At 39.3% G+C, this 27,377-nt stretch overlaps 1 protein-coding gene across 1 annotated transcript; it reads left to right on the top strand.

The window, feature by feature from the left end:
- Positions 1-11,994: 11,994 nt before the first annotated feature.
- On the top strand, positions 11,995-24,768 carry LOC139469426 (myosin heavy chain, striated muscle-like). Its single transcript, XM_071251591.1, has 32 exons — positions 11,995-12,192; positions 12,374-12,517; positions 12,646-12,802; positions 13,265-13,292; positions 13,539-13,644; positions 13,829-13,921; positions 14,120-14,183; positions 14,323-14,421; positions 14,536-14,639; positions 14,821-15,222; positions 15,372-15,542; positions 16,043-16,346; positions 16,562-16,638; positions 16,900-16,987; positions 17,132-17,249; positions 17,432-17,689; positions 17,829-18,294; positions 18,645-19,000; positions 19,130-19,220; positions 19,390-19,533; positions 19,723-19,889; positions 20,005-20,083; positions 20,235-20,480; positions 20,696-20,892; positions 21,064-21,196; positions 21,581-21,797; positions 22,024-22,264; positions 22,410-22,602; positions 22,788-23,048; positions 23,496-23,735; positions 23,934-24,134; positions 24,604-24,768. Exons 1-32 carry the CDS (start codon positions 11,995-11,997, stop codon positions 24,766-24,768), a joined length of 5,808 nt encoding a protein of 1,935 aa, XP_071107692.1.
- Positions 24,769-27,377: the final 2,609 nt, after the last annotated feature.

Raw genomic sequence — 27,377 nt, 5'->3', positions numbered from 1 at the left:
TGTAAGAGACCAACATTGATATATATTGTGATTTGATTGCATAATTGCATCAATTACGAGCTACAAGTAGTACTTGACAAGTAACGGTCACCGAATACGTCAACATATTGATGACAATTAACACGGTCGTACACATGTAGTCTATCACCCCTTGATTGGACGATGTGTATTGAAGTGCTTTCGACAGTGTGCTTGATAATTGGCTGTAAAAAACAACGGCACATAATAAGTGGCGTTGATTTGGTGGTGTGTTCCGCATTAAATAACCTGCGAGTCATCAAATGATACATGCGTATATTGTTGCAATGTTCCTTTTATCGGCCTCCTTAAAATAACAATACGGTGTTCTTCGATCAATAATATATTACCCTTTTATCAAATAAAAACAAAAATATGGGGCACGGTTGGCCCAGTCGTCTAAGGTGCCGCGATTCGCGGTGCAGAGTTGCGTCCCTTGGGCACACCAGAAACCTATGATTGTGGGTTCGAATACCGGTTCGCCCCGATGATGTTTCTATGTTTGTCAGCACCATACGCGTGCTCGTGGGTTTCACCGATGTGGTAAACATCTGAGACCTGCATCACTTCGGGCTTTCCTCCCACATTAAGCTGAAACGCCGTGATATAACTGGAATGTTGTTAAAAGCAGCGTTAAACGCAACTCACTCACTCAAATAAAAATATGTTGTCAGTTGCACAAGATTCAACATTCGGAATGAACATGCGTAATCATAATGCCATTAGGGAAGAGAATTTATGCATGTTAACTTCTTTATTATGAGGAACACAACGTTTCGGAGTATATGGTTACTCCTTCATCAGGTGATGATGCTCAGGTAATGGAGTAAGCATGTACTCCGAAACGTTGTGTTCCTCACAATAAAGCAGTTAACATCCATACATTCTCTCCATTAAGCGTATCACTCCTAAATGCCTTTCAAAGACTTCGTAATGTCATTGTTATGCTAACTGGAATTTAGAATTTAGAAACATTTAATTTTTTACAGTCGATTTGTTTACACATTTTGTCTGTCGTACATATGATGCCAATCGAGATGACATTGATAATTAAAGTTCCAGAGTGAAATACACTAGGCATAAGCAAAACATTTTTATATACTCATTGTTATTGAGAGACACAAAAACACGACAACTGGTTTTTATGTGTAGTAGCTCCTGGTTGATTATACTTTAGTACACCGATAAGCGACATAGTGTTAATGGGATCCTAAGGTTTAGTTTGTTCTGCATAGTCAGAATGAGTTTCTGTTTGTTTTAATTTCTTTAACGTCCTGTTAATAAGCGATCCTGGACCAGACAAACCAGTGATGTATATTGTGAGGAACGTCCCGCGACTTCGGGGTAAGGTGACACACAATCAACCATATCACCGACCATGACGGTTCGATTCATTTTGCAGCCTTTTACTACATTCATTGGTTATGTCATGAAATCACCATGGGGTTTTCTTTATAACAAATTAACATGGCCAACTGTGACAGATTCAACTGTAGCTACTGTTACATCATCGGCATACTGTGACGTTGTCGGTTCAATCACTTAACAACTCACTACTGATAATCCGAGAATTGTCCGCATTATCCCCGAACTCGGGTTTCTTGATAGTGCCAAACGTCGACGTTTTTTGACCGCTGACAAAGATTAATTCAGCATAATATCATTCCTAAGTAATGCTATAAAGTAACAACGCTAAACAGGACGCTATTTGGAAAATACTCGACAATTAATGAACTTTCCCAGTGTCTGAACACACAATGTCTTTCCCAAAATGACGTGACTTTACAGACGATGTATCGATGTATTTGTAATAATACTAATACTACTTAAAATAAGTGCATGTACTGTTCTCCCTTAGCGAACACTTCGTAAAACACAAATCACATAGCCTCCTAACTCCGACCACAACAGATAAAATGTAACACGTTAAATGAAATATTTTGAGACAACAAGTTACAAATATATCAAATACAACCCATGCAAGTCTATAATGTTTGGCAAGTCTAGATTTCTGCCGTATCTTAAAATGAAGAGAGTCTCTGGGCTCCTTTTTATCATATTTGTATTAAGATAATTGAAAAACTTTTTTTTTCTGTACGATATGTTCTTTTCAGAGACTAGATGTTAGTCTAATCTGGCTGCACGGAACACAGAAGTACGTATTATCTGGTCCGATCTCTTGATGAATCCGTCTGCACGTTAAGCCTCAATTCATGTACGCAATTAAACTACTTTCAGTGTTAGCAATGAGGTTCATACGATTTCATATTTGTTAAGCAATGAAAAAACAGGGCCATTATATTCTGCACTGCACGTTGTAACTGAAATATATTCATGTATGTGTATGTGTTTTCACTGAAAGGAAATCTAATGTATCGCGCTTCAGCATAAATACAATTCAGCATGAAAAACAACAAGCAGCTTTCCGCACGGAAGATTGAAAGCAACATCTGCCTCATAACAGTGAACATTGCATTTTTGCGTACACTTTTTTCAGTTAGCCTTATCTGTTTGCCTGCAAATCACAGATTTGCCGGCGAGAGTAATGCTTCCTTTACGTTGCCAGGGGACCCGTGAAACATGCCATCGGCTTGTAAAGAAGGGCATGGAAGTGTTCTAGATGGTCAACCAGATGTGCTGCTCTGAAAATAAATTGCATTTAATTATACGCTTCATGGAAGAACGTTTGGAGCGGGAGGAATCGCTTTAATTAGTGGCGTCCGAACAGCAGACTGGACAGAGCATCATCTATCACGCCTGCCTTATCACAGACCGATACGTGTTGTAGTTGTTGCTATTTGTAGATGTAAAGAAGAACACCAAGTTACTTCAAACTTGTATACTTGTAACCAGCCATATGCTGGTTTTATTTACCTTGCAAAACAAAAATAGCATCTAAGAATACATTGCCCGTTGCAATAATGAGCAGTTTCCACCACGGTGTCAGGGGAGAGGGGTGCTGTGACTTCGCCCCTTGTAACTATACCAGCCACAAGTACTTTGCAATAATAAAATGTGCTTTATCTGTTAGCCACTTTTGCAGCCAGTTTGCCGCTCCAGAAAAAAAGTTTTACCTACTGCCATGTCAGCTAGTTGCGTTGCTCGTTGTTCTGGAGTTGTGTGGAGCGGAGGTCCACATGACACACTGACGGTTTGTACGGTTAAAATGAAGGTGACTGAACGTATTGGAGAGGAGAAATATGCTGTCGAGACATTTAGGCAGATTAACAGGTAGTTGAAACCGTTGTGTCCGAGAAATGACCTTGAATAAGATAATTTACCCGTTACCTATGTTAGGCAAATTGAATCGGATATATATGTACTGTAAGACTTATGAACCAAACACAGATTTTTTTTTCATCTTTGAAGGGACATTAAAAACACGTTGATTGATTAACGTAGGATTAGAAACACAACACAACTGGGGTATTTCAGTTTGAAACTAGACGGCCAATACAGCAGATATGTTCAAGTGTTCTAATTGTTATTTTTCTTCAAGTATTGATTAAGCAATCTCTGGTAAATCGCGAATTAAAGATGTTAAATCATAGGAATACAAACAGCATATATGAGGATTAGTAGACATGCTACTTAAGTCTGGGTGTACGAAGACCCTGGTTGATTACATAATATATAACGCATTGCGTAAGATACACAGATGTTAGAGACGTGAGTATTATGTAACTGCATGCATGAACAGCTGTGAAATAGATAAATCGGTTTCACTGAATATCAAAATAATATTTGGCACATTTTTCTTTTCAAATGCATTCCAACACATATCACATTAACATATAATTTACATTTTTCTTTCAACCGTCCAACAGAAGCCATGCATTGGCGGCTCTGAAGAATTTGTCTGCATCTACAAACACAGGACGTTATACACATAGCCCGTGTCATGAATCTGGCGCACGGTGATAACATAGATCACATAGTAACTGACTTCAGTAATTGAAAGTACGTGCAGTGAGGGATAGAGACTGCACGTGTGAATGACAATCTATTTTTGGTAGAGCGACTTCGTTGTGCAGGGAAACACGCACAAGCTAATTGAAACCATCGCCTGCTAAGAGTTGTTTGTCGTTTGTCTACAGCAAAGAGGATTTCATGTAATACATCGCACACTGCAATGCATTAGGGTATTTCCCTGTTTAGCAACGTGTCTGATTGGGAGAGACAGATAACAAGTATATTTATTTATGAAGTGAGATGTCTGATTTTGAGAAACATCAGCATTTATCCCCATTACCGATTTTGTCGGAACAGAGCATGCCATGCCAAGTCCGCTAACAGAAAACAGCAGTATATGATATTTTTCTTGGTTGTGTGTTATCGGTGTGTGTAGTATGTAATACGGTTTTGCATCGAAATCATAGTTGTTGGTGGGTTATGTCACAGGGCCACGGATAACCATACTATACTGACTACATTAGAAAAAGAGCTCTATAGTATGGCTATCCGTGGCCCTGTGTTTTATGTGTAGGTTGAGGATTGTGCGTTTGGGGTTGTGAGTTGTAAGCTGTGGGTTGTGAATTGATAAAGGTAGCAAGTGAAAGGATGCTGATGGTGGTTGCCGTGGCTTGTGGGTGGTGGTTGCGGTTGGAGGTTGTTATTCTGTGGAGAGGGGCGAGCTTTGGGTTGCGCATGTGAAACACTGCTTCAATATCTACTTACATGAGTGCATGTTTTCTTGTCACAGTTTAGGAAGAGAATTGTTATTGTAAGTTATACAATGAGTTAAGAACAAAATCTAATCTTAAACAACAATTACCTAACCATGAACAATATATAGCGTACTTTAACATATTCATGTACATAGGAATTACCAAGTGTTTTGTTTGCATGCGCACACCACCCATATTGTGTAGGTTCGAATTCCACAAGGTAGTTGTTTCAAGCCTAATATGTTCACAAGACTGTATAACGATACGGATGACTTCAACCTTCCAATAGGCAACTTTACCTTTATGTCAGCATATACCCCCTAGTTTCCAGCAGCTCTAGTCGTTGGTGTATCTTAATGTCGTGCTCTTTCCACGCAGATTTCAAAGAGGGTCATACGACTCTCACACAAATGTTTCATCGCGGTTACCATATCCAAGGCCATGGTTTTCAAAACGATTAAAGGTACACACATGAAGGGCATTTCTAAGTTTGACACATCATGACAAAATTATGTCCCTTGTTGGGCTTGCAGAAAAAGATTTTAGGTGAATACTTGACTTGCCTTTGAAGGTGTTTGTCACCGTGCAACTGATTTCTTATGAATATGGTTTCTTAACATTATGGTTTTGGGAAGCGTTTTGTCATTTTTTATTTTATATTGATGCCCACCGTCCATTCTATAATTACCAAACGTGGCTTATACACATATACACACTCACTCACACACGCAATCACCGATCGGATACATGTTTAGATATACAATACATATAAGCATGTCAGCGAAGTTCGGATCAAAGGCGTTTCTCAAGGACCAGGAACCGGCGTTATCCAGTTTCTCCCGTGTGTGTAACCGCCATCTTCCCCGGCCTTGCAAATACCAACATGGCGTTCCGCTCAGCTTGTCGTGCTGTTTATTGTCAGTGACAGACTGCTGTTCACACGTGGGATCACTTTGCCCAGAAGAAGCTTTCGTGCTCATCTTCCCCTTTCTTCATCCGTCAATGCAAGGATGACATTCTCTGGCCAGATGCCAACCGGCGAACGTTTAGTACTGTAATGACGTCAAGAGTGTACTCAGCATTTCCTTCTGACTATGTTGCATAAAACGTCAGAAGTTCAATTTGTTTTTAGTTTTGGGATATTGCTGATTATTTGGGTTTTTGGCGTTACTGAATTTCTTACATCTTAAATGAACAAGGCTTCCTTGCTCCAATATTTGCATCTAGGTAAGAATGCGTTATTTGAAATAAATTCCAGCCATGGTCAACATGAACGTACCGCGTTGCGCTATCTACAATAAACATATGGTTCTTTGCCAAAGTGAACAGGAGAAACCTTGTTGGTGGAATTTGACCGCGCTGCTGGCTTGCAACTCATAAATACCGGCACACGTGATGACACATCGAGGATGAAGTCAGTACTGGACCATGTTTGAAATTGATGAGGAGGATCATGAATTTGTTTTACATTATAATGTCTTGGTAAATCACAATTTGAACTCATTGTGATCTTACTCATTTCCCAGTAGATATCTTCTTTACTAGACAAATCCTTATGGTTGGCATTTTTCCATGGATACCTCTTTGAGTAATACATTCTGATTCCTTTCCAAGCAGATAATAATTAGCTATAACCAGCAGAAGGAACGAGGCAGCAAATTGCAATCAGACGCGGTTACGTCTCTTGGTTAACGGTAATGGTTCAGGCGCCAGTCTGATTGGAGTCTTCTCCTGTTATTGTTTTATTGTTAATTGAGACCAAATATACAGTAATACTTCCGTTCAATCATCCGAATAATATAACATATGTTTTGCACTACTACATCCGTCATTGTTGCTACAAACGCCACGGTTGTCTCATACCGGCAGCTACCCGACTGCTGTCGTGCTGACCCGCTACTTCTGTCGGCGAGCTTCTAACAGCAGATAGTTACTTAAACCATCAACTCATCAACTCATCTTCATGCTCCACGCCGCTTCCTACTTTTCGTACCGTTTATACAAGTTAAGATACAGATGCTGATCATATTTCCGCTGAACGCCATCTCCTACTGCAAAATCGGCTCATATTACTGATCCCACAACCGCCCCCCCCCCACACACCTACAACCCCCTCCTCCCCCCACACACAACCACCACCCACCACTACCACAACCATAACCACTACTTCAACCACTCCCACAACCACCACAGCCTCCACCTCCACCTCCACCAACACGACCACTACTCTTCTATTTCTGCTTCTTACACAGCAACTACTACAGCTACTACTACAACAACTACTGCCACTATTTCTACTACTACCACCACCACCACCACCACCACTACTACTACTACTACTACTACTACTACTACTACTACTACTACTACTACTACTACTACTACCACTACCACCACCACCACTACCACTACCACTACTACTACTACTACTACTACTACTACTACTCTACTACTACTACTACTATACTGTGTTTCTGCTGACCAGCATCTCCTACTATTTCCTCTACAAAGAAACCTGCTTGTGCTGAGGTCGCCGACCTGTTCCACAGCTACAGTTAGCCAAGGCAAATAGCAGTGCTGTATCAAGTTACTTAATTTTTGTGTGCTGTACAGCCTAGGATATCTTCAAAACTATGAACACTTTTATAAACACAACTTCCTATTTATATCCACGAGATGCTGTCATTTCCACGTAAACAGTTATACTGACTCCTATTGAACTGCAATACCATTCAATAAGCACGTAAATCCTACCACCTCAAATAAATATATGTATGTCTGAAATTGACTATACCGTAATACCCCCGAAATAAGGAATTATCACCCGTGTACACTGAACTGTAGAATGATAGCAGTGACAATTAATTATATAGAGCGCCCGCCATCTACAAACACACATTTAGAATTCATTGATAATTACACTTGTTTCAGGTATTCTTCATGTTTTACGATTTGAGTCGTCTTTAGCGACATGCGTTGTTAAGATCAGGGTTTATACAATGAGTGACGACTGTATGGTGGTTTTAATGAGTGAGTAGCGCTTGTTTGGTGGTTTTAACAATAACACATCCACATCAGACATAGGAACCGATCTAATAATAACTTTCACATATTTTAGCCTTGTATGGACGCTATAGATATGGCTTAACTGTGCAACTGCTACTGTAAGTGAACCCCTCAAGGAACACAAAGATAGCAAGCCACCTCGTACAACGCTGGCGGTACTGTAGCAAACAAATTTGGAAATTTTACGACCGCTTCATTCATAACAGCGGCTTGATCATATGATCATAAATGTTTGGGTTTTTTTTATCAGTTGAGTCCTGAAGTTAGAAATTTTGCTTGGTTGTAAACTTATAATTATTAGCCACGAAGCTGATGACGCAAACTGGCTCATAATAAATAAAAATGAATAAAAAGAAGAAGGAAAGCTTAATTTAATTTGATAAAAACTTTCATCGGCATTTGGTTTTTACTGCCATTATTTCCCGGTAAATATATAAACCAAAGGAAGTAAAAGAGCACCCGATTATTTCTTAATACTACAGTTTATCTGCTAGGCATGACAGACTAACTGTAGTAAAACGAAAGAATTGTGTGTTCTTTAACTTCTGTTGAGTAATAGATTATATCAAAGCCTTTAACACATTTTCAACATTTGCAAATTTACATGGCTTTTCAGCAAGAGTGTCTCTTTTGTTCGAGTTTGTATATTATTAAGCTACATTGAAACCGGTGTGTTTTATGGCAAATACAATAATACCTGAACATAATTTACAAACATACAAACATACAAACAAACAAACAAAAATGAAGTTCTGGTGATAATAAACTTATCCATTTTATAACTGAAGAATGAAATTTCATTAAATTACATGTTGACGTACAATGAATGGAGTTAAAGTTAGCCCACCATCTGTGAATGTACAACGAGAATACTGATTCAGGATGCCGTATGTTTCTGATGAAGCTAACATCTTCAAATCTTTCTGCTTGACAAGTTCCAAACAACATGTCTCTGATATTACACCTGTATGAGTAAAGGTTACGTGAGTTATATGTTTACATGCAGTTGCTACATAAACAACATCAAGTATTTTGAATGATGAGTTTCACAATCTAGTTCCCTTCCCCTGAACATATAAACAGAGTTGTCTCCCTTCCATCATATGCCACGTGATGCTATACTTATATATGTTCTTTCTTTTCCGGCCCCGCACCCACTCTCTCATCTTTCCTGTATCAGTATACAAAGTGACATACATGCTTATTTCAAGTTGCATCACATATTTGAGACCCTCCCGGTATGTGAGGGCAGGGAGCAAGGTGACTCTGTGACTGACATAGACAGCTTGAAAGTGGTGTACCCAACAGCTTGTAGCTGTTTCCATACCTCTCCCCTTGAACCCGTTACGAATAATGATCAATAACAGGTTGGCCATTAACACTGACTGGACGTCACATTCCTACATCGATGTACATTGCATGATCCTTCAACACATCCATGCACTAAGCACATATGTGAACCACACTCACTTACCAAGAGTGGTACCTCTCCCAACCTGTCAAATGTCAGGAATCAACGCATGTTACATCTTTTCCAACAATTACACACATGTGTGTCTGTCGTTCATATTTCTAGTTTTAGATTCTACAATAATATATGACATGAAATGACTAAACTATTTGGTGGTGAGGTGAAATGGGGTATAACGTCGCGTTCACGATTACTGTATGCATGTGTGTGTGCGTGTGTGCGTGCGTGTGTATTCCGGACTAATGCCGGAGTACTGAGATACCATGCCGCAGTTTTTACATGTATACCCAATAAGAGACTGTAACCTGACTTGGAGTCGATCCGACCTTGTTTTATCCCCTTAATGGCTGGGGGACAAAACCTACCATCTCTTAACGTACCACCGCCCTTCCATTGAGACGTTCTCTCCACAAGACCACGTAGGCGGTCTAACCTACTTGAAAAAAATGTCATGTGACTTCCGACGTACACATGCTCAACTATTTACTTTTGTACATTTTTTTTTTGTTTGCATTGTACGGACTTAGAATCACTTTCACGTGTGATGGTGAAGTTTAACGATTCTCACTGTCGCTGTCATATCACTATGTATGCATGATTATGGACAAGTAAATTATGCTAAAACACTGTACTGAATACAGTACATACACGTTTGCTTGCATACATGAGAAAATGCATATACAACAAACGACCCGTTACGATCCGGGATAGAATAGGTCTTCAGCAGCCACTGCTTGCCGTAAAAGGCGACTATGCTTGTCGTAAGAAGCGACTAAAGAGATCGGGTGGTCAGGCTCGCTGACCCGGATGATGCATGTCATCGTACCTTAATTGTGTGGATCGATGCTCATGATGTCAATCACTGGATTATCTGGTCCAGACTTGATTATTTACAGTCCGCCGTCATATAGCTAGAATATTGCTAAGTGCGTCGTTAAACAACAAACAAACAAAACATCCATGAGAAAAGTTCGATGATCCGATATGCAAACTAGCGCGTGGCAGTGGTGTAATGTTATGTCATCACTGCACGGAGTGAAAGTCTTCTTAGGGTGAGGTAGCATGGGTTCAGGATCTCATTACGCTACATTACCGAATATTACTGTACCACAAATACAGCATATACATCACCTATAGGCGATACAACACATGTCTAACATGCTTTCAATATATTAATGAAGAAGAAGAATATTACTGGCACACGTCATCAAAAACCGCCATTGCAAAATATATAGAATGGGATCCTGAATAATGCCTAACATAGTCTGCTAATAATGCTTCCAAATCCCGAGTGCAGCAACAACACATGCTTCAGAAAAAACGTTGTATGACATTCTAGCTACTACTACAACTCACAAGAACACACAAATCCCGTGTATATATTTAACACTACACCAAATAAGACTGCACTACAGTTGCAAAATAATGCTAATATATGACCCTGCTGTTTTTATTCATGAACTGATCTGAGATATCGGTAGTTATTATGTTACGGTAGAGTATACGGAAAAAATGCATCGATAATGGTTTTATATCATTTAATATATCGGAACGAGTAAGTCTTGTAATAACAGACACGGAACAATAACATATAATAGTATTTCCGAAGGCGTTTATATTATTCTGATTGATATAATGCTGATTCAAGATTCCGATCATGACGAATATCAACTATAAAGAGATATGTTTGCCATGAAGGTTAATAAAAGTTGTATTCGAATTTTCACGAAGTTACGTGTATTGATGATAACATTTGACCTTATTTTCATGCTGATATAGATATGTCTTAGCGATTTCAACATCTGAAACATTACCAATTTGAGCGACAAACATCATCTCGATAATGTTAAAGACCATTAGGACTATAATAATGCAATTCAACCAGTTTGAAATACATTCGTCAGGAATGAGATTATGTAGAATGTAATCACTGAAAACCTGTTCCATTTTCTTGCAATTAACTCACGGAACCCCGTCGCCAATCTACTAATTTGTCGTAACTTGAAGCTTTATTGAAATCGGCAATAGGTGGAGCTAGGTCTTTCTGGGATGCCCCCCCCCCCCCCCCCCCCCCTACGGCGCTACTTGGAGGAGTGGGGCGTAGGGGTGGGGGTTGGGGGAGGGGGCGCACTGGTCACGACCCAATCCACGTGGTCAACCCTGTTACGGGTGGAGTATCATATGACATTGTTGGTCAGCTCTTCGGGCCAATCCAATGAGAGAAATCTGAATTATTTCAGTCAACCAATCATATGTTTTTATGCAAATGTACGCTTGAATTCCTTGGGTATATATACAGGTTCATTTCTTCCGAGACATCAGATCAGCTGTACTCGTAAGTATATCCCGCCTATTAATAACCAAGCATTTCCAGAATAACAATACCATGGATAAAACTAACTTTTGTTTCTTGTTTTATTTGTTTTCTCAATATTAAAACACTACAATACGATGGATTCTTACTGTTGGTCATGCGGTCTTAAGTACGACATTTGCGCTGTAACAGGTTGTTATAATTATGACACATTGTTTGTCAGAAATCAAACGGATGGTTTCACCAAAATTGTAAACGCCTACGAACTGCGTCACTTCCGGATTTCCTCCACACTGTGCTGACACGCAATATTCATACCGACATCCGTATTGGAATCTCCTTAGGGTAATGTTTGAAGTCTTCTTTGGCGCATTTATTACTCCAATATCTTTCCATATTTCAGAGCTGTTAGCCATTTCCTTGCTTTCGAACCCACTCCATCTACGACACTTGTCATCATGGCCTCCTACGATCCCACCGACCCTGAGATGCAATATCTTGCTGTGGACCGCAAGAAGCTGCTGAAGGAGCAGAACAAGTCCTTTGATGCCAAAAAATCGTGCTGGGCCCCTGATGTAGAGCAGGGTTTCCGTGCTGCAGAACTGAAGAGCACAAAGGGCGAGGAGGTCACCGTCCTTATCCTTGAGACGAATGAGGTACTACTAAATAAGATAAAACATATACCATCAAAGCATACTTTTTTCAAAACGTCGATTGACATGTAATATTTAATAAATGACCATGTTTGTTGTTCATTATCGGCCAGTTATGAATGCACGAAAACAAAGAGGTGTCGCTGTCCATCATTATATACAATACTTAATAATATTATTTCAGACTAAGACGTTCAAAAAAGACGAAATTCAATCGATGAACCCTCCCAAGTTCGAGAAGATCGAGGATATCGCTAACATGACCTACCTGAACGAAGCCGCCGTCCTGTATAACCTGAGGTCCAGATACACCTCTGGCATGATCTATGTAAGTCGCATACTATGTAGCTCATACATAAGATGAACCATATTACCAACGTGAACCTTGATATATTGTATTCACAAAACAGCATCAGCGTAACAATTGATCATAAACTGATAATCTCCATCCTTCAGACATACTCTGGCTTGTTCTGCATCGCCATCAACCCCTACCGTCGTCTCCCCATCTACACCCCGTCCATCGTGGCCAAGTACAGAGGCAAGAGGAAGACCGAGATGCCTCCTCACTTGTTCTCAATCTCGGACAACGCCTACCAATTCATGGTCCAAGGTAAGGTTTAGTCTGTTTTCTGCCATTTAAAAATGATAATAATTGACTAACATACAAACAACAACAATTGTTTGAAGGGCGAACTTAACGTCTTAAATAATGTATACAAGTGTATTCAATTATTCTTCATGCTCCTCTCACAAGACTTTACTGGCCCGTGAAGATTCCGGGATAGAATAGGTCTTCAGCAACCCACGCTTGCCGTAAAAGGCGACTATTCTTGTTGTAAAAGGCGACTAAAGGGATCGGGTGGTCAGGCTCGCTGACTTGGTTGATGCATGTCATCGATCCCAATTGTGTGGATCGATGCTCATGAGATCAATCACTGGATTGTCTGGTCCAGACTCGATTATTTACAGACCGACGTCATATAGCTGGAATATTGCTGAGTGCGGCGTTAAACAACTAACCAGCCAACTTACATGTTACTAATAGTTTGATGATAACGACTGTTTGTTACAGATCGTGAAAATCAATCCATGCTGATCACGTAAGTTAACTTTTACGAGTACAATACAGTACAAGATCACAAAAAGAAAGCAGTGTTACCTTTTCCACATGAGATTGTAAACTTCAGTAATCATAATCTTACTACGCTGTGGTATAAATCACTTTCTGAAAAAAATAAATAAATAATTTTAGATAGTAAAACAATATTTTAAAATTAAGACCGAATGTTATTAAATAATAACATGTATTAGCAAGCATTTAAAATTGATAATCACGTTCAAATAAGTGGTGAATCTGGAGCCGGAAAGACCGAGAACACCAAGAAGGTCATCGCCTATTTCGCCTTTGTCGCCGCCGCCTCCAAAGGAGAAGGGGAACAAGAGGACAAGAAGGTGAGACGTGAAAGCTAACTTTCAGAAGCAATGTAAGAATTTCAGTTTTCGTTTCAGTTTCAATGATCGTTCTAAACATAACACGATTTTCAAATATATCCTGACAATAAATGAAACATTCAGACTTCATCTTGATACATTTGATACACATTGTTTAGACACTGACTTATTGTATCTTTGAAAGGGATCACTCGAAGATCAAATCGTGCAAGCTAATCCTGTTCTTGAGGCCTACGGAAACGCCAAGACATCCCGTAATAACAACTCCTCCAGATTCGTAAGTTATTCGAATTTTGTTTACTCCGATGCTGTGATGTTTTTTCACGAAAATAGAAATAATATATGTTGCTGGCAGTTATACATAATCAAAGCACCGTATATAATTAAGAATGTGGCATATTTTGTCATTGTCCTAAACGTATCTAACTGCTTTATGTATTCACGAATGATTGTGAGACATTATTTTCCTCTGCAGGGAAAATTCGTCCGAATTCACTTCGCCACATCTGGCAAAATCGCTGGTGCAGATATTGAAACATGTGAGTAACTTCACCACACTTGTTATAATCGTATATTTATTGTGATAAATGTACATAAAATGAATATATTTTATTTCTATTCACACGACATTACTGTCTGTGAGGCAAATTGACTATAATGGATTCTATCTTTTTCCAGATCTTCTTGAGAAATCTCGGGTGACGTATCAACAATCTGTTGAAAGGAACTACCACATCTTCTACCAGATGCTGTCGCAGGCTGTTCCGTCTGTGTTAGGTAAGCAGAACTACACATCATCATGCGTTAAACATAGCGTTAAAATCATCGAGAAATACATAATTCGAACTATTCGAACTAAATTTATAAATCCAAATCAATCTTTATTTACAGAGACGATTGTGGCCAAACCTGATGCTGGTCTGTACACCTTCATCAACCAGGGAGTCCTTACAGTCAACGGCATCGACGATGTTGAGGAGATGAAGATGACTGATGTTAGTTCCATAAATACACTCTTCATAGAACAGAATAAATTTATAAATATGGTTTACACAATCATTTGCATTTCGGGTTATACTGGAAATCGAAGAATTTCACTTTATATATAACAAAATCAGTAAAACCATTGTCTTTTACCTAGCTCCCCTTCCATGTTAACGTTCGATTTTCATTTAGGAAGCCTTTGATGTCCTGGGATTCACTGGGGATGAGAAAACTAGCGCCTACAAATGCACTGGTTCAATTTTGCACATGGGTGAGATGCAGTTCAAACAGAAGGGTGAACAGGCTGAGCCTGATGGAACTGCTGAGGCAGAGAAAGTTTCCTTCCTATTGGGTGTTAATTGTGGTGACTTCCTGAAGGCTCTGTGTAAACCCAAGATCAAGGTAGCCATGGATTACGTCACTCAAGGACGAACCAAGAATCAGGTTCTCTATTCTGTTGGTGCTTTGGCCAAATCTCTCTACGATCGTGTGTTTAATTGGCTGGTCAAGAGAGTCAACCAATCATTGGATACCAAGAAACCCAGACAGTTCTTCATTGGTGTGCTGGATATTGCAGGGTTTGAGATCTTTGATGTAAGTAACACTCGTTTTTATAGTGGTAACAAAACATAATAGATGTAGTTATCAAAAGACATTTTAAAAGTACTATTACGTTTCCGTTAACAGTGAGTAACAAATAATGATTTTTACTAAGACTTACAAGATTGATATATGTCATACAGTTCAACAGCTTCGAACAACTGTGCATCAACTACACTAACGAGCGCCTGCAGCAGTTCTTCAACCACCACATGTTTGTGCTGGAGCAAGAAGAATACAAGAAGGAAGGCATAGTCTGGGAATTCATTGACTTTGGCATGGATTTACAGGCCTGCATTGAACTCATTGAAAAGGTAAAGTCCTTCTCATATAATTGACTGTAATTGGTCAATTAGACCTTTGCATACTATTATAAAGAGCATTATTATGCATTAAAGTGAGATTAATCAGAGAGCAGATCTACTGACCCCACATGAGCCCGTATACCGTCAGTAAAATTCCAAGATGGTTGATACTGACCTAATATGAGACAGTATACCGTCAGTAACAGCCATCTTGGATTTTCCAACACCCACCTCACATATTTCACATGACATTTTGTCATGACACACGTGCGATATGGATACCAGAGAGTGTAAACTTTTCGGCATAATAAATTCGATATGGTGCCTTTAGTTGCCGTAAACACGCGCCTCGCCCAATATTTTTCTACTAACCTAATAATATGGCACAATATACGGCACCTAAGAAACCATAACTAATATGATTATGGTGATAAACATAGCACAGAGTTAAAAAATATAACACTACGATCTTCTCGTAACCAGGTATTCTATAAATGATCATGTTACAGCCTTTGGGTATACTGTCCATCTTGGAAGAGGAGTGCATGTTCCCCAAAGCATCTGACAAGAGCTTTAAAGACAAACTGACCGAGAATCACATGGGCAAGTCTCCAAACTTCCTGAAACCAAATAAGTCAATGAAGGGAGGTCAACACGGTGACTTCGCCCTGAAGCACTACGCTGGAACTGTTCCCTATAACATTGGAGGCTGGCTCGAGAAGAACAAGGACCCTGTCAATGAGACCATTGTTGATCTCCTGAAACAGTCAAAAGAACCACTTGTGCAGTTGCTCTTCACTCCAGCTGAAGCAGGTGTGTAGGTTAGGGTTAGGGTCAGGGTTAGTTTTATGTCACTCATGCTCAAATGAAATGCTTGTAGTTGGTTTATGTATGTAAGTTCAACATGAACGACATAGGGATTCACAAAATGAGCACATTAAATACTATTTTCATAAATTAATTTAAAACTCTACTGATGGCAGACATCCCTCTCTGTATTAATAATGTATATCTTGTCAATGTTTCAGATGCTGCAGCAGCTGCTGGTGCCGGTAAGAAGAAGAAGAAGAGTTCTGCTTTCCAGACAATCTCTGCCACTCACAGGGTAGGATTATATTCATTTATACCTTTCACTGTGCTATTCAAAAGTGTATAGTGCGCCAAACTTACCTTATACTTTTATACTTTAGCATTTAAAAGCTCACCGTGACATGGTAGAACTTATGCACCAATTCTCACTCACTCACTTCCTCTCAAAAGAGACTCAAAGTAACTATGTAAAACATTCTCAGTCACTCGCTCACTTACTCTCAAAACATTATAACCGCCTGATGTAAGAGATCATGATGAAATGTATTTGTTTCAGGAATCGCTGAACAAGCTGATGAAGAACTTGTACACAACTCACCCACACTTTGTACGATGTATCATCCCCAACGAGACCAAAACACCAGGTGCTTACAGAAGTTACATTCGTTTCTTTGATTGAACATCACATGCTGTGAATCGTATCATGTATACAAAAAAAATATGATTTCAATGACAAAAAGTCGACCTGTCATTTTACTCATGAAGATGAACTGGATTTCTATTTCCAGGTCTGATTGATGCTGGTCTCGTGCTCCACCAGCTTCAGTGTAATGGTGTACTTGAAGGAATCCGTATCTGCAGGAAGGGCTTTCCCAGCAGAGTCGTGTACTCTGAATTCAAGCAAAGGTGAAAAATGCTCGCCTTGATCAATGTTCAATATGTTTATTTACTGTAGGGTGATATATTCATCACATTGATTACGTCATTGTAATTCGTTTCCATTTTTTAATTTGCATATGTTTGTACACAATCCCTCTCATTCAACATTAACAAATATTTAAACGAAGTTTTCTTTTGTTTACAAACAGATACTCCATCTTGGCTCCCAATGCTATTCCACAAGGCTTCGTTGAGGGCAAAGTTGTCTCTGGGAAAATCTTGGAGGCTCTGCAAATGAACCCAGATGAGTATCGTTTGGGCAATACCAAAGTGTTTTTCAAGGCCGGTGTCCTCGGTCACCTGGAGGAGCTCCGTGACGAGCGTCTGTCCACGATTGTTGCTCTCTTCCAAGCTCACATACGCGGCTACTTAATGAGGACATACCTAAAGAATCTTCATGACAAGAGGTAACCATCAGTGCACACGTAACCTGCATATCAGCTTTATTGTTTGAATTTAACATTTGATGTTCCTGTCTTCTATTGAACATATCCGAAAAGGCGCTTTTAGAAAATGGTTATTGTCATTATAGAATTTCCTTTTTAGAGTTGCCCTGGAAATGATTCAGAAGAATATCCGCAAATGGCTGGCTATGAGGAACTGGTGCTGGTGGAGATTCTACACCAAGGTCAAGCCTCTTCTCAGTATTGCTGCTGCTGAAGATGAAATGAAACAAAAGGAGGAAGCACTGGCCAAAACAAAAGGAGAGCTTGAGAAAATCACGTCCAGATCAAAGGAACTTGAGGAACAGAATGTTACCTTGATGCAGGCTAAAAATGATCTATTCCTAGAGGTCCAGACAAAGCAAGATACAATCGATGACTGCGAAGAAAGAGTTGAGCAGTTGTTGAAACAGAAAAATGACTTTGAAACTCAACTGAAGGAACTGGAGGAACGTCTCTTGGATGAGGAAGATGTAAATGCTGATGCTGTTGAGAAGAGGAAACAAATGGAAACCGAAAACAACGAGTTGAAGAAAGATATTGAGGAACTTGAGAGATGCCTTGATAAGGTATGTAAATAATCTCTCGAGCTGGGATTCGTGGAAAATTAAAGCAGATAATTAAGGGAACGTAATTAATTAGACAGCATGCAGGTTAATGAAACTGCCAAGTGATAGTCCACAAGATATGGTGGTTCAGATATCTAGCTAGTACACTGCAATTCGCTATCTGTGCCTTAAACATTTAGGGGTCCCATCAGAACCTTCTCAGTACCATATCACGATCACGGGATTCACCAGAATGGTAAACGTCTGAGACCTACATCCCTTTAGGCATATCTCGCATTACGATGAAAAACGATGATACTTTCCAAAGGAATTTTAAACAAAACTCACATAAAGCTGTTTTTCTGTTGTAGGCTGAACAAGAAACCAAAACCAAAGAAAACCAAATCAGAACCCTAGAAGATGAAATTGCACAGAAAGATGAAGCTATGGCTAAATTATCAAAGAACAAGAAGGACATTGAATCCCAAAACCAGAAAATAGCTGACGCTCTTCAGGCTGAGGAAGACAAGGTGAACCACCTTACCAAATTAAAAACCAAACTAGAACATTCTCTAGATGATATGGAGGACACTCTTGAACGTGAGAAAAAGGTGCGAGCTGACGTTGAGAAAGTCAAGAGAAAGTTGGAACAAGATCTGAAGATGACACAGGAAGTTGTTGAAGAACTGGAGCGCATTAGGCGTGAAATGGAAGACACCATTAAGAGGTACTGTGGTGTTTTTCACAAGAATATGTTTATTGTCATTTGTGCTTCGTCCGTGTTTACTCTGTTAAAATGTAGAGGAAAGGTAATTACTTGATAACTATGTGATTGACACGTATTTCCTTTATTTAGGAAGGACAAAGATATGGCCACAATAAGCACACAGCTTGAAGATGAGCAAGGTCATGGGGCTCAACTTCAAAGAAAAATCAAGGAGTTGCAGGTATGAAAATAAACCGTTCATTATTTCTATGCTCAATGTACAACCTAAACACACCACTTGTGAAAACAATTTGTTTCTTCAAGACAAATTAATTTCGTAATATAACGCTAAATATGAACACTAAACCAAACATATAGATCGATTCATCAGCCTTCTTGTCCTAATTTAGGCTCACATTGAGGAACTTGAGGAGGAACTAGAAGCAGAAAGACAATCACGATGCAAGGTTGAGAAGCAAAGGATGGAGTTTGCTCGTCAACTTGAAGAACTTTCTGAACGTTTGGACGAAGCTGGTGGTGCCACGTCAATTCAGGTACATCCTTCAGGCTACAAAAGAAACATATACCATTTCAAAGATCTTGAGTATTATCACTGACACACTGAAAATATTTTTTTGTCCCTGATCGTGGGAGTATTTTGTATATTTCTGTAAGACAATTATATTAATATAACAAAACGCATGAATTTCATAACTATAGTTGATCTGTTCATATTGTGACAGGTTGAGCTAAACAAGAAACGGGAACACGAGATTCTAAAGATGCGCCGGGATCTTGAGGAAAGTGCTATTCACCATGAAACACAGATTACTGTCTTTCGTAAGAAACACCAGGATGCTGTCAACGAGTTCAGTGATCAGCTTGAACAACTACTCAAACTGAAGAGCAAGTAAGTGATGTGATGTAATGTCACACTTGCGAGTCATTTGTAATTGTAGAGAGACAATGATTGATTGAATTCATTTTGACCTATGTTGAACCCCCAATTTCAATCATGTCCTCAGACTCGAGAAGGAAAAGCAAATAATGAAGGGGGAAATTGATGAACTTCAAACCCAGTTGGATCACGTCAAACAGAACAGGGTAAGCAACTGCATGTGTTTGTCTATTGATATTGTTATTGCGTTCTTTAGATGAAACAATACATCTAATATCTAAACAATATCAATAAACTGAAAAGGAATCCATAAAATCCTTCTTCAATGAACTATATTAGAGCCCTTCTCCCTCTCAGGGTTGCTCCGAAAAGATGTCCAAACAGGTGGAGACCCATATCACCGAGTTGAACGTGACGATTGAAGAGGGAACTCGACAAATCAATGAAATCCAGTCCAAAAAGTTCAAACTACAGACCGAATGTAGTGACCTCACCCGTCAGCTTGAGGAGGCTGAACATCACGTCAGTCACCTGAGTAAAGAGAAGTCCACTCTGTCTAGTCACTTGGAGGAAGCCAAAACAAGTTTGGAAGAAGAGTCAAGGGTAGGCTATTCACATAATCTAATCGCATTATCATTTTAGTCAACATAGTCAACATGAGTAAGTGAATAATGGCACGGCAAAACTGTTATCAACAATACTGACTATTAGAAATGTTTCTTATTATTGATATTTCATTTGAAATGCACAACATTACATGTTCATTTGTCTATTAACGTGAACGCTAATGTATCACATCTCAATAACGTCTTCTGCAGATTCGCATGAAACTCCAATCTGATGTTCGAAACCTGAACTCGGATATGGAGAGCATCCGTGATCAGCTAGAGGAAGAACACGAGAGGACTGCCACACTTCAGCGTCAGCTGGCTAAGGCGAACAATGAAGCTCAGCAGTGGAAGTCCAAGTTCGAGACTGAGGGCATTTGTAGGATGGAAGAAATTGAAGAGTCCAGGTAACAAAAAGGCTAATTTTTTAAAAGTTATCTTTATAAACTTATATCAACACGAATGTTTTGTTTGGCTTTGACAGACATGTAAAATTTCCAATAGAAGAGTTATGTAGTGTGGTTCAGAAGAGTTATATAGTTTGTGTCCTGTTGCAATGGAAATGTTTGGTTCTTCAGGCGTCGTCTCCAGGTTAAACTGACAGAGTCAGAACAATGCCTACAGGCAGCCTATGCCAAGTGCAATGCACTGGAGAAGGTCAAATTTAGACTACAGGGAGAATTAGAAGATCTCATGGTTGATGTTGATAGGGTAAGTACATGTTGTACATGGCATTCTCATCAATATGTAATAAAAAGCGACAACGTCCTTTCCATAATCATAAGAAAGCTCTGCCCCAAACACAGTCGAAAGTACAATTCCGACTATATCATTAATACGTGTTCACGAATCATTATAACATTGTGATGATACCAGGTGTTCGCGAAAGGTGAAAAAGGAAACAAAAGAGTCGAGAACAAAGCCGGATTACTAAATTATACAACCGACTCTTTGAACTTCATTTCTTCAATGTCCTAATAACATGTTTCAAAATTAATCATGGTGATCTCTGTAAACAGGTTTTGTTTTATCTGTGGTTAACAGCTTTTTATGTACATGCACTTGCTGTAGTACGTATGCATCATGCAACTTCAGGCTAACGCAACATCTACGACCTTGGAGAAGAAACAGAGAATGTTTGACAGGACGGTGCAGGAATGGCAGGTCAAGGTCACCAACTTGCAGACAGAGCTTGAAGTTTCTCAAAAAGAGTCACGTAACTACTCAACTGAACTCTTCCGGTTCCGTAGTCAAGTTGAGGAATACCATAGTCAAGTGGAGACTTTAACAAGAGAAAACAAAAACTTGTCTGGTATGTGTCTTCGTACTTTTTACGGATACTTATGAAATTATGTAACAGGTGCCCTACTATATGAAACATCACGGACTTATCTTTATAAATTCAATCTTTATAAATTGTCTTAAATTGTCTCGGTTGGCTATATTCAGTATTATTTTCATTCTTAAGTTTACTTAATCAGCAATGATATATTTGTACATGTATATTTTCATACACTCTTACGCTTTGAATCTTTCAGTTGAAGTCCGGGAAGTAACTTGTCAGTTAAGTGACGGAGGCCGTGGCGTTCACGACGTCGAGAAGATGTGCAAACGGCTCCAGATGGAGAAGGAGGAACTTCAGACTGCCCTGGAGGAGGCTGAGTCCTCTTTAGAGCAGGAGGAGGCCAAGGTGACGAGGATAAGTTTGGAGTTGGCTCAAGTCAGAGCCGACATTGACAGGCGTATAGCAGAGAAGGAAGAAGACTTTGAGAACACTCGGTAAGATATTGATATTATACATTTTTCTACAGACTTTCTTTTTATTGCATTAACCAGTCACATAATGAAACGATTTATCCGTTCGATGTCAAACAATGTAATAATGTATTTAAAGCTTATTAATCATGCATATGTATTTCTGCAGTCGCAACCAACAAAAGGTTCTGGCGTCCCTGCAAATCAGTTTGGAATCTGAAACCAAGGGAAAGATTGACGCCATGAAGATCAAGAAGAAATTGGAACAAGACATCAATGAGCTTGAGATCGCCCTTGATGCAGCAAATCGTTCTCGTGTTGAGGCTGAGTCAAGTTCCAAGAAATACAACGTTGAAATCAGGGTATGTAATATGTCCCGCAATCATTCTTAAGAATTCGACATATACAACAGCAAGTTATAAGTCGTTTCCGTCAATTCTCAGATGTCGCTAGAATCAGTTGAGCCATTTTTGCAGACATAAGTTTGTCGAAATTATATTGGGATATATTTCGTGAAAGATCTCAACACTCTGATTTTTTATTTTAGGAGCTGTACATTAAGATCGAGGACTTCCAGAGATCACGTGACGAGTCTCGCGAAGCCTACCAGTCTCTTGAACGCCGCTGCAACATGCTCAAGGGAGAGAGTGAGGAGATGCGCACATCTCTGGAGTCGTCTGAACGAGCCCGCAAGGCCGCCGAACTTGAACTGAATGACATCACAGCACGCATGAACATGCTTACTGTCCAGATCACCTCAACCTCAAGCCAGAAGAGGAAGTTTGAAAGTGACATCACTGCAATGCAGGTGAGACAACAGTTATGAATCAGATATTTTAAAACAAACATCAGTGTACTGAGTATAACCTACTGAGGAACCTGTGATTGTGTAGAGTAAAGTTCTTTAAGGTCCAGGATCCTCGGACGGTGGATTTGAATGTATGATAGTCCCCGATTACGACCACTGGCCGCTTTGGGCTTTGATGATAAAAAGTGAAGCCCTGAAATGGCAAAACGTGATGTCCATTGTCAAAACATTTCTGATTGATTTTGTTGTTTCACAGGGACCTATCATGAGTGCACCTTAATCTAGAATCAACAAGTGGACAGATTATAGACGTGTTTCATAGTTAGCATGATGTCACAGCTTCCTTTGCTCCAACTCTTTTCTTCTGAAGTCAGTTAACAACCGTAAGTTTTTGAAAGGACGTGTGTCTTGTCTAATGCATAAATTATTTATTGTTATTTTCTACAGTCCGACCTTGATGACATGAGAAGCCAAATCAAAATATCCGAGGAGAATTGTAAGCGCGCTGTTGCTGATTTCACCCGTGTGTCTGAAGAGCTCCGAGTTGAGCAGAACAACAGCAGGCAGCTGATGAAGGTCAAGATGCACTTTGAGAGTCAAGTGAAGGAGCTTCTGATCCGAATTGAAGAAACCGAGGGCTTGGGAATCAAGGGTGGCAGGAAGATGATCCAGAAACTCGAGCATAAGGTGAGTGTTATGCGACAGAGTTGTAGTCAGTTGCATTCCAAAAGTATAATACTAGTATATATGCAATGGGACATCAAATATGTCAAACTAATCGTCTACGCAAAAAATGAACAAATTAGTGCGAAAGTATTTAATTATCACATAATGTGATATCGCCTTATTCAGTTGTGTTGTATATCTTCATTTGTAATCGTTTAGATTCGTGAACTGAATTCTGAGCTTGAGAACGAGCAGCGCCTCCATGCGGAAACCCGGAAAAGTTCTCGTTTTGCGGAACGTCGTCTGAAGGATCTAGCTTTCCAAGCTGAAGAGGACAGGAAGACCCAGGAGAGACTCCAGGAGACTGTGGACAAGTTGAATGCTAAACTGAAGGCCTACAGGATACATATTGAGGAAGTGGTAAGTGAAGACATATTCACTTTGAACACTCACCTGAATCAATCTGAATGTATTAAACATTTACCAGTGGAAAAAGAATGGGTTCACCCTCTACAGTGCAGCTGCTACTGTCAATCAGGCTCATGCAAAGTTAATTGAGGTTCAACAACCAACACTGAACCTTTACATCTTGTAATGCCTTATCATATTCAGTTAATATCGATTCAATAGAAACTGTTCTTTTGATCTCTCTGTACATATATCCACTTATGTGGATTAGGCTACATCAGACCGAACAAACAAGTTGGTATCCATAAACTGTGTTTACTTTGTCATCCGTCATCTCCTTAGTAATGCCTAACAAACAATACATGACACCAAACAATTGTTAGTTGGAAAAGGAGCTATGATCACAATGTCTTATTTCCACAGCCAACCCCAAATTTCATATAAACTCGATTATACATGAACCTATTTCTATTGCTTCCAGGAGGAGATTGCGACCATGAACCTGGGCAAGTTCCGAAAGATGCAGCAGGACCTGGAGTATGCTGAGGAGAGAGCCGACTCCGCTGAAGCAACTGTCCAGAAACTCAGAGTCAAGAACCGCGTCTCTGTTTCTGTCGTTCGCAGCTACTCGAAGACGACTCAATAAGTCATGTTGGCTGGCCTTCCAATGAAGTGATCACTGTTCAATATTTAAACCTAATTTATTGATAAGCCTCCTTGTTTGAAAGTCAATAAAGCATTTTTATGAAAAGGTTTTCTGTCCTACCTAGCGATCCACATCACTGTCAGCTTTTACCTACAGATGCATTTATCCCAAAAGCATTTACATACGATTTATCACTCCAGACTATTCATACTTTATTTGTTACTAAACATATCCACCTTCACTCTCCAGATCATTCATGTTGTATTAGTTACTAAACGTCTGCACTACATAGTGTCTTCTCACACAAGATCATTCCTGCCATGTTAGTTACTAAACATATCCACAACATAGTGCCTGCTCACTCCAGATAATTCATGCTAAAGTAGTTACTAAACATATCCACTACATAGTACCTTCTCACTCCAGATCATTCTCACTATATTAGTTACTAAGTATATCCACTACATAGTACCTTCTCATAATAGATCATTCATGCTGCATTAGTTACCAAACATATCCACTACATAGTACCTTCTCACACCAGATCATTCATGACACCTTCTCACACAGATCATTCCTGCTATATTAGTTACAAAACATATCCACAACAAAGTACTTTCTCACACCAGATCATTTACACTATAAGAGTTACTGAACATACATAGTTCAGTACATAGTATATTTTGCTCTATATTAGTTACTAAACATATCCACAACATGTACCATCTCACTCCAAATCATTCATTCTGTTTAGTTACTAAACATATCCAGTTGATAGTACCTTCTTACAACAGATCATTCATACTGTATTCTTTGCTAAACATGGCCAGTACAAAGTACGTTCAAACACCAGACCATTCACACTATCTTAGTTACTACACATATTCACCACAAAGTACCTTCTCACACTGATAATTCACACTATATTAGTTACTTAACATATTCACAACATAGTACCTTCTCACTCCAGATCATCCATGCTGTATTAGTTACTAAACATATCCACTACATAGTGCCTTCACACACAGGTTATTCCTGGTATATTAGTAACTAAACATATCCACAACATAGTGCCTGCTCACTCCAGATAATTTATGCTAAAGTAGTTGCTAAACATATCCACTAAATAGTGCCTTCTCACACCAGACATTCCTGCTCTATTAGTTACTAAACATACATAGTACCTTGTCACAATAGACCATTCATGCTTTTCTAGTTTCTGAACATATCCACTACATAGTACCTTCTCACTCCAGATAATTCACGCTATATTAGTAAATACACATATCAACTACATAGTACCTTCTCACTTCAGGTCATTTACACGATATTAGTTACTAAACATATCCACAACATAGTACCATCTCACTCCATATCATTCATATTATTTAGTTGCTAAACATATCCAGTTCATAGTACCTTCATACAACAGATCATTCATACTGTTTGAGTTGCTAAACATGTCCACTGCAAAGTACCTTCAAACACCAGACCATTCGCACTATGGGGCGGTCGGGTAGCCTAGTGGTTAAAGCGTTCGCTCGTCACGCCGAAGACCCGGGTTCGATTCCGGACATGGGTACAATGTGTGAAGCCCACTTCTGGTGTCCCCCGCTGTGATATTACTGGAATATTTCTAAAAGCGGCGTAAAACCATACTCACTCACTCACTCACTCACTCACTCACTCACCCATTCGCACTATCTTAGTAACTTAACATACCCACTGCATAGTACCTTCTCCACATCAGATCATTTACTGTATATTAGTTACTAAACATTTCCACTACATAGTACCTTCTCACACACATCAAGCATGCTGTATCAGTTACTTAGCATATCCACGACAAAGTGCCTTCTCACTCCAGATAATTCATGCTAAAGTAGTTACTAAAGATATCCACTACATAGTACAATCTCACTCCAGATCATTCACTCTATATTAGTTACTAAACATATAAAATACATAGTACCTTGTCACAATAGGTCATTCATGCTTTACTAGTTGCGAAACATATCCACTACATATTCCCTTCTCGCTCCAGATAATTCACGCTATATTAGTAAATAAACATATCCACTACACAGTACGTTCTCACTCCAGAGTTACTGAACATATCCAGTACATAGTATCTTCTTACTCCAGATAATTCGCTCTATATTAGTTACTACACATATCCACAACAAAGTACCATCTCACTCCATATTATTTAGTTGCTAAACATATCCAGTTTATAGTACCTTCAAACACCAGACCATTCACACTATCTTAGTAGCTTAACGTGTCCTATGCATAGTAGCTTCTCCGCTTCAGATCATTTAATGTATATTAGTTACTACACATATCCACTACATAGCGCCTTCTCACTCCAGATAAGTCATGCTAAAGTAGTTACTGAAGATATCCAGTACATAGTACCTACTCACACCAGATAACTCACTCTATATTAGTTACAGAACATATCCACAACATAGTGCCTGCTCACACCAGAAAATTCACTCTATATTAGATACAGAACATATCCACTACATCGCACCATCTCTCTCCAAATCATCAATACTTTATTAGTTGCTAAACATGTCCACTACATAGTGCCTTCTTGCACCAGA

The sequence above is a fragment of the Haliotis cracherodii genome, unplaced genomic scaffold (genome assembly GCF_022045235.1).
Source record: "Haliotis cracherodii isolate W230 unplaced genomic scaffold, xgHalCrac1.p SCAF_2, whole genome shotgun sequence".
In the NCBI taxonomy this organism is placed as follows: Eukaryota; Metazoa; Mollusca; class Gastropoda; order Lepetellida; family Haliotidae; genus Haliotis; species Haliotis cracherodii.
This window is presented reverse-complemented; position numbering and strand designations above follow the sequence as displayed.